The 14,309-nt window shown below is 40.1% G+C and overlaps 1 protein-coding gene across 1 annotated transcript in view; it reads left to right on the forward strand.

Annotated features, from left to right (window-relative positions):
• The window catches only part of LOC133541408 (dynein axonemal assembly factor 5-like), a 64,953-nt gene that overhangs the window by 14,223 nt on the left and 36,421 nt on the right, over positions 1-14,309 (forward strand). Inside the window, exons 5-6 of the mRNA XM_061884809.1 lie at positions 4,575-4,807; positions 4,887-5,111. Of these exons, the coding sequence (XP_061740793.1) occupies positions 4,575-4,807; positions 4,887-5,111 (458 nt within the window). The remainder of the gene's footprint in view (positions 1-4,574; positions 4,808-4,886; positions 5,112-14,309) is intronic.

Genomic DNA, 14,309 nt, shown 5'->3' on the forward strand with positions numbered 1-14,309 from the left:
GTCAGGGATTTACATTTTCTTATTACTTTTAATAAATGTAAATGGAAATTTCATATGTAAACTATATTTTCCAATACAGTTTATGATCGTGTCTAAAAAAGCTAGTATGTTCGTTCAGCGAATGCTTAGGAGTGAAGCACCATAACACCAGTGTAATGCTTACTTAGCATGCTAGCCCGGTCAATGTCAACATATAGGCTAGCCCGTTAGCCTGTATGTCGATGTGTATTCCAACTGGCAGGCCAACATATATCTTCGACAAATAAAACCTATGTGGATATGGGTAGTGTCAGTGCCTATTTCGATCTCAATATGCTGATACACGGAGGAAATGCGTTCCAACATTAGCATGGCTACATACTTTTGTGTTGACTTCACATAAAGTTACATTAATTTAATGCATATTATAGCATTTAAATTTAAGTAATTAAAATAATGACATTCAATAATCAAAAATATCAAGTTCACAGAGCATTCTACAGATTTAAAAATAAATCTATTGCGACATGACTTCTTAGTGAGAGTAATTACAGTCCCCTAGCAACACCACCTGTTATTTTTTTGTTTTTTGTACTTGAGAGTGATAAAAGCAGGGGTCTATTTGATGTTCAGCGTTTATTTAAGTGAACTGGAATATCAGCAAATAATAGGACGGGCAGCTATTACAGAAATATGGTTTTGCTGATCCTAATATACAAACCCCGTTTCCATATGAGTTGGGAAATTGTGTTAGATGTAAATATAAACGGAATACACTGATTTGCAAATCATTTTCAACCCATATTCTGTTGAATATGCTACAAAGACAACATATTTGATGTTCAAACTGATAAATGTTTTTTTTTTTTTGCAAATATTCCTTAACTTTAGAATTTGATGCCAGCAACACGTGACAAAGAAGTTGGGAAAGGTTGTAATAAATACTGATAAAAATGAGAAATGCTCAACAAACACTTATTTGGAACATCCCACAGGTGTGCAGGCTAATTGGGAACAGGTGGGTGCCATGATTGGGTATAAAAACAGCTTCCCAAAAAATGCTCAGTCTTTCACAAGAAAGGATGGGGCGAGGTACACCCCTTTGTCCACAACTGCGTGAGCCAATAGTCAAACAGTTTAAGAACAACGGAAACCAACATTGAATGACTGTGACCTTTGATCCCTCAGACGGCACTGTATCAAAAACCGACATCAATTTCTTAAGGATATCACCACATGGGCTCAGGAACATTTCAGAAAACCACTGTCATTAAATACAGTTTGTCGCTACATTTGTAAGTGCAAGTTAAAGCTCTACTATGCAAAGCGTAAGCCATTTATCAACAACATCCAGAAACGCCGCCGGCTTCTCTGGGCATGAGATCATCTTAGATGGACTGATGCAAAGTGGAAAAGTGTTCTGTGATCTGACCAGTCCACATTTCAAATTGTTTTTGGAAATATTCGACATCGTGTCATCCGGACCAAAGGGGAAGCGAACCATCCAGACTGTTATCGAAGCAAAGTTCAAAAGCCAACATCTGTGACGGTATGGAGGTGCATTAGTGCCCAAGGCAAGGGTAACTTACACAACTGTGAAGGAAACATTAATTCTGAAAGGTACATATAGGTTTTATAACAACATATGCTGCCATCTAAGCGCCGTCTTTTTCATGGACGCCCCTGCTTATTTCAGCAAGACAATGCCAAGCCACATTCAGCACGTGTTAAAACAGCGTGGCTTCATAAAAAAGAGAGCGGGTACTTTCCTGGCCCGCCCGCAGTCCAGACCTGTCTTCCATCGAAAATGTGTGGCGCATTATGAAGCATAAAATACGACAGCGGAGACCCCAGTCTGTTGAACGACTGAAGCTCTACATAAAACAAGAATGGGAAAGAATTCCACTTTCAAAGAAGCTTCAAAAATTAGTTTCCTCAGTTCCCAAACGTTTATTCAGTGTTGTTAAAAGAAAAGGTGATGTAACACGATGGTGAACATGCCCTTTCCCAACTACTTTGGCACGTGTTGCAGCCATAAAATTCTAAGATAATTATTATTTGCAAAAAAAAAATAAAATTTATGAGTTTGAACATCAAATATATTGTCTTTGTAGTGCATTCAATTAAATATGGGTTGAAAAGGATTTGCAAATCATTGTATTCCATTTATATTGACATCTAACACAATTTCCCAACTCATATGGAAACAGGGTTTGTAGAATGCAGTCATTTAACGGGAACTTCACTTTTTTCGGAATTTTGCCATTATGAGGGACAAAGAACACATGTCTTTTTGCGATGGCTATTTTAAAGATAATACAAACACTTGGAATATGTGGCTGATGAGAGTCACCGTTGTAGCCTTCAGAATGTAAGGAACTCGCATGGCTGCGGTTGTTGTGACTCCAAGATGCAGGAGACCGTAGGGCGACTTGCAGGTAAGAGTCCTTTATTATACTCAGCACAAGAGAAGAGCAGTCATGCTTGCAGCAAAAAGTCCGTAACATAATCAATCCTCGAGCACTAAAACAGGCGAAGCAGGAATAAAAAGCAGCCTGATTGGCAACTGCAACAAGGTGTGCCAGCCTGCCAATCATGTACAGGTGAGGGAAACGAGCACTCAGAAAGACATGCAGGAAGTGGTACAAAAATAAGAATGCTAACAGGAAATAAACACAAACTAAGGAAACATAACCAGACGTGAAGTGACAGATTTTCACACAAAGTCCTCTAAAACAACTTAAAAACCCTCCATGAATGTTTTATGTACACACTGTAATTATATATGTATAATACAGTAACACAGACGTTCATACCAATATGTACAATATTTACCTTATTTTGATAATGTTAATCATTGCCGGAACTAATCCCTCGGCGCATTTATCTCCGTCGACTTTTGGCAACAAATTTGTATTTGTACTTCCAGACCTATACGCGTTTTGTCTTATAATCATCCACTCCAATCCTCCCGTTCCTGTTGGAACATTGGGTGACGAGTCCCCTCCATTTGCCAGTGACCGGAACAAATGGAGGGGACTCGTCGCTCAATGTTCCAACAGGAACGGGAGAAACTAAGTAAAAGTAAGAAAGTCCAATTCAATCCACTTTATTTGTATAGCACATTTAAACAACAAAAATATTTCCAAAGTACTGCACAACAATATTAAAAACAATATTCAAATATTATCCTTTGCTCCACCAATGACTGAATAGAAAAATATATATAAAGGTATAAAAACAATATTTTAATAAATGATTAAAAACTATTTTAAAGGGTAAAACCAAATAAAACAATACATACAAATAAACATTTAAAAACACAGAGGACCACACAACTCACGTAGTGTTAAAAGCCAGAGAATAAAAGTGGGTCTTAAGACGAAACTTAAAGCACTGCAGTGTGGGAGCAGTTCTAACATGGAGGGGCAGAGTGTTCCAGAGCTTAGGGCCGACCACAGAGAAGGCCCTGTCTCCCCTGGCTTAAGTCTGGTCTTGGGCCCCTCGAGCTGGAGCTGGCTCTCGGACCTCAGAGTGCGCGCAGGAGTGTAAATTTGGATGAGGTCCGAAATATGAGGATCCAGTCCATGCAAAGCTTTAAAAGCAAACAGCAAGATTTTAAAATCAATTATGAAATGAAAGGAAACCAGTACGAAGTCTCAAGAATCGGGGTTAAATGCTTGCGTTTCCTGTCCCAAGTTAAAAGTCGTGCTACCGCGTTCTGGACTAACTGCAACCGGGAGAGAGTTTTTTGGGTATTGCAGTGCATTGCAGTAGTCAAGGCGACTTGTTCAAAAAGATTAAAAGATATGCACGACTTTTTCAAAAAGGTTAAAAGATAAAAACGAGGTTACCTATGCTAAAAGACGAAGATGATAAAAACACGATTTTAAAACGCTATTGACTTGTTTGTCAAGTTTAAAATGACTGTCTATAATCACGGCAGATTCGGTAACGAACAATAAAGATTGTTTTTTTTTCTACAAATGAGGATTCACAAACTTATAGTAGGATGAACTACTGCTTCTAGGAGCCAACTCTAAGGAAGAGTGAGATGTTGGAGCAGACAGAATCCGAGAGTAAGACGAAAGTGACTCGAAGCTGCAAAATGTGGAATTTGAAGCCATGCGAATTTTACAGAAATTAATCAATTTAAGTTTTTTTTATAAAGCCCTTAATCACAAGTGTCTCAAAGGGCAGCACAAGCCACAACGACATACTCTGCTCAGATCCCACATCAAGGCAAGACAAAACTCAACCCAATAGGAACAGCAAGAAACCTTGAAAGAGACAAAGTGTTCATTTAGCTGCAGTAGAGTGCTTACCCAAAAAAACCGGAAAACAACATCTTCAGCCAGCTGGACCAAACAGACGACTTTCCATCGAGTGAGTGTTAGAATAATTATGTATATATTATCACACAACTCTTATGCTTAAGGGTCGTTGCTATAGTTATTATCAATTAAGCAAAATTCCAAAAAAAGTGCAGTTCCCCTTTAAGTTAGTCGGTTTTCATGAGTACATGTTTAAGTTTTTAGACTTGTATCTTGTGGAAGAGTAAAAAAAACAAAGATGGTCTCTCTCTGCCCCTACAGTGGAGCGTCCAAGTTTGGGTTGTAGAGAGTTGGTGCTAAGGAACCTGATGCGACTCGTGCCTGCTTTGAGCCACGACCTGACCGACTGGCTGGTTCCCACTCGAATCAAGACCTCCCAGCTGCTTTCTGTTTTGCTGCTCCATGCTGAGGACCACAGCACCCAACACCTCCAGCCTCTCCTGGCCATCCTTTACCGGGCTTGTACCGACACTGAGAGGGATGTGGTCAACAATGTGAGTCTTGACAAGAGTTAACACGCATTTGGTTAATCAATGACTCATCTTTTTGGGCGTCCTGTCGGCTCTCCACTAGTGCCTTGATGCTGCAAAATTGTTGGGCACCTTCGTCCCACCTGAGGTCTTCCTCAAGCTCGTCCTGGATCATGTGAGCGCCCCATCCTCCCCATCCTACCCTTGGTCTGCCCTCATGGTGCTGTGTGCAATGCTGGGAGGATGCCCCAAACCTCTTTTAAAACCACATATTCAGCACATTGCCAACACGCTGGTACAGCCTGATGTCTGCCAGGAATATCAACAGGTCAGTTTGACTTAAATTATGGTTTACCTTTTTTTTTTGTTATTCACCTGAGAGTACTTAATTACAGCCAGAACAACCATTTCATTATTCAGTGTGGGGCATTAAGAAACATGTCAACATGTTACCTGCCTCATACACCAGCTGTTTAAATTCAAGTCTTATTTGGTGATTTTGGCAGCGTCATAAAAGGTCTGTCAGCTTGCCCCGGTGTACAAGAGCGTTCTTATTTTTGGCAGTGAGCCCGCAGCAGGGTTACTGTATAATTCTTGCCTTCCTTGCTAGTAAATATATTTCGTGATAAGATGCTTCATCTTTTAAAAGGCAGCCTGGGTTCAATAGCGTATTTTTCAATGGCACCTCTGTACACCACAAGTTCAGCGGGTTTGCTATTGAGGAAATGTGCAAAAAAAAAGCTGACCTGGCAAAAGCGGCTTGACCGACCACATCAAATCTAATATTTCAAGTCTGTGATCATCATGTTTGTGCTAACATGCAGATGGAAAATCTGCTTGCATTTGTTTTACCTCTGGAGTGGAGAAAAAAAGATAAGGCTGGCTTTGTTGTCTGTCTTAAAATAACAGACGTCCAGTGGAAAAAACTCATCCAATCTGGAACAGACTTTTCCCAACTTCCTTTTCCATAAGTTTCCCTTTTTGTGTTCCTTGCTTTAGAGCAACACACCCGTCCAAGTGAGACCTGTAGGAATGTCTTCCCTGAGATGGCAAATAACAAAATCCACAAATTTTGCCCCCTGCTCTGACCTCTTTCTGTGTACAAAGCAGTACACAATGTTTTTGTTTTGTTTATAGCCCTGTGTATGTCATCTTTTATTCTACCCTACTGCCAAGCTTTACATAGAATCCCACCCCACGCCCCTGAAACGTCAACGCCAGCTTGGTCAAGGCCGATGATAAATGAGGAGCAGCGCTTGACCCACTTTTGTCTTCACATGTCGCTCTCGTTTGGGGTCAACCAGAGGACGACTTAACAGGACAGGATGGTCACAGATGGAGGGAGACCTCTACTTCCTCTCAGTTTGGATTTCCACCGGTCTCCCTCTTAGCTTGTGTTGCTGTGTAGGAGCACCTGTGACATCGTGCAGGAAAAAGGGAAAAATAGACCCTCATAAAGTGTTTGGATCAGAATAACAGAATTTGAGACAGATTAATAACCCCCACATCCTTTTAAATAGTTAAGAGCATGTATCGCCACATTTTCTCACTTTTTTTAAAACCCAAAAACTAACTATTACATACAATTTCTCATGTTTTACAATGAAATGGTATGTCAAAACCTGGTCTCTGGCATTATCCTCATGTCAGTTATGTTTGCATTGCTGTTTGTTTGTCTATGATTAGGATAACACAAAAACTAGGGATGTCATGATCCTATATCAACAAAAATTGATCATATTGGTTTGCATTATTTTCATCCATCCATCTATTTTCTACCACTTGTCTCTTCCGGGGTCACAGTGTGATATCCCATTTGCGCTTGGGCGGAAGTCAGGGTACACTCTGAGCTTGTCACCACCTCATCGCAGAGCCAACACAGATAGACAGACAAGCATTCACACTCACATTTACACTCGCATTCACACACGAGAGCCAATTTAGTGTTGCCAATCAGCCTATCCCCAAGTGCATGTCTTGAAGCTCTCCAGTATAATCTCCAATACAAGCAGTCCTGCAGTGTGTTTACTTGTGCAAAGCAGGTCAGCCAGTTAGCAACTAAATATTCTACAAACCCCGTTTCCATATGAGTTGGGAAATTGTGTTAGATGTAAATATAAACGGAATACAATAATTTGCAAATCCTTTTCAACCCATATTCAATTGAATGCACTACAAAGACAAGATATTTTAGGTTCAAACTCATACATTTGATTTTTTTTGCAAATAATTAACTTATAATTTCATGGTTGCAACACGTGCCAAAGTAGTTGGGAAAGGACATGTTCACCACTGTGTTACATCACCTTTTCTTTTAACAACACTCAATAAACATTTGGGAACTGAGGAAACTAATTGTTGAAGCTTTGAAAGTGGAATTCTTTCCCATTCTTGTTTTATGTAGAGCTTCAGTCGTTCAACAGTCCGGGGTCTCTGCTGTCATATTTTACGCTTCATAATGCGCCACACATTTTCTATGGGAGACAGGTCTGGACTGCAGGCGGGCCAGGAAAGTACTCGCACTCTTTTTTTTTTTTACGAAGCCACGCTGTTGTAACACTTGTCTTGCTGAAATAAGCAGGGGCATCCATGATAACGTTGCTTGGATGACAACATATGTTGCTCCAAAACCTGTATGGACCATTCAGCATTAATGGTGCCTTCACAGATATGTAAGTTACCCATGCCTTGGGCACTAATACACCACCATACCATCATAGATGCTGGCTTCTGAACTTTGCGCCTATAACAATCTGAATGGTTATTTTCCTCTTTGTTCTGGAGGACACCACGTCCTCTGTTTCCAAATATAATTTGAAATGTGGACTCGTCAGACCAAAGAACACCTTTCCACTTTGCATCAGTCCATCTTAGATGAGCTCGGGCCCAGCCAAGCCAGCGGTGTTTCAGGATATTGTTGATAAATTGGTTTGGCTTTGCATAGTAGAGTTTTAACTTGCACTTACAGATGTAGCGACCAACTGTAGTTACTGACAGTGGTTTTATGAAATGTTCCTGAGCTCATGTGGTGATATCCTTAAGAAATTGATGTCGGTTTTTGATACAGTGCCGTCTGAGGGATCAATGGTCCCTAATATCATCGCTTACGTGTAGTGATTTCTCCAGATTCTCTGAACTTTTTGATGATTTTACAGATCGTAGATGATAAAATCCCTAAATTCCTTGCAATAGCTCATTGAGAAATGTTGTTCTAAAACTGTTCGACAATTTGCTTACAAATTGGTGACACTCACCACATCCTTGTTTGTGAATTACTTAGCATTTCATAGAGGCTGCTTTTATACCCAATCATGGCACCCACCTGTTCCCAATTAGTCTGCACACCTGTGGGATGTTCCATATAAGTGTTTGATGAGCATTCCTCAACTTTAGCTGTATTTATTGCCACCTTTCCCAACTTCTTTGTAATGTGTTGCTAAAGTTAATTATTATTTGCAAAAATAAATAAATAAATAAAGTTTACGAGTTTGAACATAAAATATCTTGTCTTTGTAGTGCATCAAATTAAATATCAGTTGAAAAGGATTTTCAAATCATTGTATTCCATTTATATTTACATCTAACACAATTTCCCAACTCATGGAAACAGGGTTCGTACAAGAAGCACACAATGTTGGTATTTTCTTGTATTTTAGTGAATATTTACGAAAGGTAAATATGGTAGGCTTTAGGCTGCTAAAAGCTATCAACTTCACAAAAGCTAAGTACATGATAGCGCACAAACTAGACATACGTAATCTTAAGGGTCCTTATTTGATCAATATTGCAGTCTAAAACGGGACATTTGTCAATATGAACACATATCACATAGTTATAGTTGCTTATTATGTACCCAAGGCAGAAAGTATTGGAAAATATCCAGTAACAAACGTGACTGTATCATTCACCGCACTGCGTCATACCTTTTAATTAAATTAATTATTCTGGCCGCTAGGTGTCGCCAAAATACAAATTAACTACTTCAAAAGCATAAATCTGTCAGAAAGTTAGCATTTCAATACCTACCATTTTTCTCTGAATCATTTAAATGGGTTGTACTTGTATAGCGCTTTTCTACCTTCAAGGTACTCAAAGTGCTGTGACACTACTTCCACATTTACCCATTCACACACACATTCACACACTGATGGAGGGAGGTGCCATGCAAGGCGCCAACCAGCACCCATCAGGAGCAAGGGTGAAGTGTCTTGCTCAGGACACAACGGACGTGACGAGGTTGGTTCTAGGTGGGATTTGAACCAGTGACCCTCGGGTTGCGCACGGCCACTCTCCCACTGCGCCACGCCGTCCCCACTTTTTCAACCATTTTCTAACATTGTATATTGAAAACCAATGCAAGTATGTACTTTTATGCCAAAGGGGGAGTCTTGTTTGACTAATTTTACTTGATCAAACCTTTTCTAACAATTCACACTCCAAAATAATACTGTGATACCTGCTAATATTGTAGTGCATTAATTTTGGTATCGGTCAACACTCAAGGTTTTCATAGGGGTATCAAATCGGAAAGAGAAAAGTTGTATCAGGACACATCTAACAAAAACTACTTAATGTTTTTCCATGAGGTTTTGCTGAAAAACTGAATAAAGTTGCATTGCTAGGGGTATCAAATCGGAAAGAGAAAAGTTGTATCAGGACACATCTAACAAAAACTACTTAATGTTTTTCCATGAGGTTTTGCTGAAAAACTGAATAAAGTTGCATTGCTAGATATACTTTTTCCTTACAAATGAATATAAATCAATCAATCAATGTACTGTTTCCTTACAAATGAATAGAAAGCTAGACCAAATGAGATCCAAACAAGTTAAATATAAATAATCTTCAAAGTGAACAGAAGAATGGGAAATGGTGCAGGAAGCTACAAATTTGGTAGAAGATATGTTGCTGTCTCTTTGATGTGCCTTGTTTTTCTTTTCTTTCTGTCCACGTTGTGAAAATAAAGTTGGTTAGTCTAATACAGCGTTAAGGGTTTGAGGTCAAATGAAAGGCAACCCGGTGGTTTTGAGAAGGGAGCGATATAAGGTACGTCTGTGTGGTGTTTGCTTTGGAACTGCATATGGTTTTCCTTTTTAAAGGGGTACTCCACCGGTCAGAGACATTTTGTTGTGTGTTGCCATAGTGACAGGAGTTTACATGAACTCAGTGGAAGTGAATGTTTTATACCGCCATGCCTATTGGTGGGCACTGCAAAATAGCAGATTAATACGACCGCCGGGAAAAAGAAGCCTCTGTTTCATTTCAATATCACAATACAGAACTGTTTCGAATAATGCAAAACATTCATAAATCAGCACAGTACATCTTCTTTATGCCAACATTTGTCACAGATGACAGCTGCATACTACTCTTGCTGACACATGGCGATAGATCTAACCTGACGACAGGGTGTTTATTTTCCTGCCGCCATAGCAACTTGAGTGGCTGCGAGGTATCTGTCGTTTTTGCCCTAGCTCAAGTCGCGTGTGTAATGCATGTATCCAGTGGTGGACAGATGCACACAGTATGTAATGAGGCCTCTGCAGGAGCTTGTCCAAGCCAATGAAACCAGGTGTAACTCACTTGGCTCCAGGTGTCCACCTAGTTATTACCTCACGCTGATTTTTCCGCTCTCTTTAGCTCTCCCGACATTTTTAATGGTTGTTTTTTTGCCCCTGTCGTGTAATGTGCATGTCAGAATGTGTGTAAGCATACTGCAGGTTGACTTGTATCTACTATGTGAATAAATGAGGTCACAACATTACAATAGTATAGAATAGAATACCTGTTATTGTCATTGTTATACAGTGTACCTTAGTAAGGTTAGCAGCTTGGTTGGATATGTAGCATATTAATATAATACTATATTATTTTAGGATAAGGTAAGAAGGTATGGCAAGCAATGTGCAAATATAGCAAAAAATATAACAATATTTTGCTGTATTTACATGTTTTTGTGCAAATGGCTCATGATATTACCGGTAATTTTGGGGATTAGGCAATAGTTGTCATATTTCATACATAAATACCGGTATGTATGTTTCTTGTAAATGCGTACTGTACAAGTTTGTCTTAATTGGTAGTGTCTGATGTTTTTAGAAAAAAAGGTTAAAGGCACTATTTTTATTCCGGCTTTCATTTTAAGCTAGGGTTATAAAAAATAACAACTTAACTCACGTGATTAATCAAGAACATTTTTAGCATGATCATTGACATTGCATCCAGGAAGTATCCACAACGCTTCACTTTTTCCACATTTTGTTATGTAATTCTACACACAATACACCATAATTACAATGTGAAAAGTTTTTTTTTTTTTTTTTTTTTTATTTATTTTTTTATTTTTTGCTAATTTTTAAAAATAAAAAAATCACAGCCTTTGCACAATAGTTTTTTGATGTCCCTTTGGCAGCAATTACAGCCTGAAGTTTTTTTTAAATGCAATGCCACACCTATCTTTAGGCAGTCTCACCAATTCCTCTTTGCCCATTTATCTTTGCATCACCTCGCAAGCTCCATCAGGCGAAATGGAAAGCGTTTATCATCCAGGATGTCTCTGTACATTTCTGCATTCATTTTAGTCTCGTCACGGAGTTTATTAAGAACCCGATGGTCACTCCGTCAGAGCTACAGCCTTCCTCTGTGGAGAGAGGAGAACCTTACAGATGGACAATGCAGCAATGTAGAGAGACAACCTGGATGAAAACCAATGCTTCTAATCTAACCTGATGAAGCTTTAGAGGTGCTGCCAAAAGGAATGGGTGATTATACCCAAAGATAGGTGTGCCAACTTTGTGGCATCCTGTCCGGCTGCGGGGCGTCCCGTCTTTCTGCTCGTGTGGGGTGTGGTCTCTTGCTGTTCTGAGGGCTGGCTGTCCCCTGCTTGTCCCGTGCCTTTTCCTCTGCCGGGTACGTCTGTCTATGGCTTGCCGCTGGCCCTGCCTGGCAGCACCAAGGTTACCCAAATCTGGGGTTCCTGTCGCTAGCAAGCCTGGCTGCGTGGGGCAGAGTGGTCCTTTGTTCCCTGGGCACCGCACCTGCTGTTTTGGGTTGGGCTCTCTAGGTTGCTGTGGCTGTACTTTGACTCCCACACCCACTGGGAGACAAAAAATATTGTACGTACAAATTCACATACACACAATTATTCATACATATACACACACACACACACACACACGTATATTCAATTCATTAATACATACATACGTGCACACATGGGTACTCACGCACATTCATGTCAAATACAGTACATACATACACACTCACGGTGTATACATCCACATGCACTTTCACTGTATATACATACATATCCACCTATTGTACAGCACATGTGCATACATACACTCATGCATACAATCACGTTTCATCAAACATATATTAATGTTGTTCCTCAGGGGGAACTGGGTAAAACACGGCACACTGACAAAGCTCAACCTATTGTGGCTATAACAATCTACAAGGTTAATACAGTTCGCATTTCTTTCCTCCATTTATCTATTTTCTTTTGTAATTCAAGTTATCATTACATATATGTATTGTTGCATTTGAAACACTTGTATTGTTAATAATAGAGATAATTATTACCGGTATCTTCGTTATCAATATTGCTATTCCTATTGGTATTTGTATTGCTCCATTTGTAGTGCAATAATGTTCATAGTCATTTCTGTATTATAAATATTTACTTAACTAACTGCTTCTCTACTATCATTTTTCGTATCATATTTGTACATATTGTATTTGCTAATGCTGTTCTGTTGTTTTTGTTGTTGTGGTTGTTGTTGTAAATGTCTTTGTCTTTTTCCCCTCTTGCCCCTGCAATTTCCACCTCTGTCTTCCTGTTTTTCTCTTTCTATCCCAAACATTAATACAAATCCATTTCATAAAGTCGAATATGAATAAAGCAAAAAGAGAAGTATGCCACACTTGTAAATATGTACAGCAAATAAGCGCTTCTACAACAACAATATGATTTGCCTGAGTAGCTGGACAGGACAAAAACAACCCTGTGGCATTGTATTCAAAAAGACTGAAGGCTGTAATTGCTGCCAAAGGTGCAGCAACAAAGTATTGAGCAAAGGCTGTAAATACTTATGTACATGTGATTTTTTATTTTTTTTGTAGCTTTTTATTTTTAATAAATTTGCGAAGAAAGAAAAAAAAATTCATATTGTCATTATGAGGTATTGGCTATAGAATTTGGAGCAAAAAATTGAATGTATTCCATTTTGGAATAAGGGTGTAACAAAATGTGGAAAAACTGAAGCACTGTATTCACTAAATATAAATCACTCAATTTACTTTGACTGTACATGCTCCTTTACCTTAAGTGTAAATGATTACCTGAAAGGCGGTACTGGTTGTTATACGGTCAGTGATCACGTCAATGTGTGCACGATCACAAAGGCTCAGAATGGTATACTCACTTGCAAATTACACTTCCAAATACACCCAGATGGGACTTTTAAGTAAAACAGTTTTGAGCAAATGGTGCACATTTAAGTAATACATTTTTTTAAAGTTCCCTAAATGAAATTCTGGCAATAAAATCGCATTTATGTTCAAATATAGGTGTCTTTTTGAAGTGAATTTAAATTATACAAGAGAGTAATACATTTGATTAATCGTGATTAATCCAAATTCAAAAGTGTGATTAACCATCCATCTCCATCCATCCATCTTCTTTGGGTTATCTGAGGTCGGGTTGCGGGGGCAGCAGCCTAAGCAGGGAAGCCCAGACTTCCCTCTCCCCAGCCACTTCGTCTAGCTCTTCCCGGGGGATCCCGAGGCGTTCCCAGGCCAGCCGGGAGACATAGTCTTCCCAACGTGTCCTGGGTCTTCCCCGTGGCCTCCTACCGGTTAGACGTGCCCTAAACACCTTCACAGGGAGGCGTTAGGGTGGCATCCTGACCAGATGCCCGAACCACCTCATCTGGCTCTTCTCCATGTGGAGGAGCAGCAGATTTACTTTGAGTTCCTCCCGGATGGCAGAGCTTCTCACCCTATCTCTAGGGGAGAGCCCCGCCACACGGTGGAGGAAACTCATTTCGGCCACTTGTAGCCGTGATCTTATCCTTTCGGTAATGACCCAAAGCTCTAGACCATAGGTGAGGATGGGAACGTAGATCGACCGGTAAATTGAGAGCTTTGTTTCGGCTCAGCTCCTTCTTCACCACAACGGATCGGTACAACGGCCGCATTACTGAAGACGCCGCACCGATCCGCCTGTCGATCTCATGATCCACTCTTCCCCCACTCGTGAACAAGACTCCTAGGTATTTAAACTCCTCCACTTGGGGCAGGGTCTCCTCCCCAACCCGGAGATGGTACTCCACCCTTTTCCGGGCGAGAACCATGGACCGGTCGCTTCACACTCTGCTGCGAACCGATCCAGTGAGAGCTGAAGATCCCGGCCAGATGAAGCCATCAGGACCACATCATCTGCAAACAGCAGAGACCTAATCCCGCGGCCACCAAACCGGAACCCCTCAAAGCCTTGACTGCGCCTAGAAATTCTGTCCATAAA

Source organism: Nerophis ophidion, linkage group LG23 (assembly GCF_033978795.1).
Source record: "Nerophis ophidion isolate RoL-2023_Sa linkage group LG23, RoL_Noph_v1.0, whole genome shotgun sequence".
In the NCBI taxonomy this organism is placed as follows: domain Eukaryota; kingdom Metazoa; phylum Chordata; class Actinopteri; order Syngnathiformes; family Syngnathidae; genus Nerophis; species Nerophis ophidion.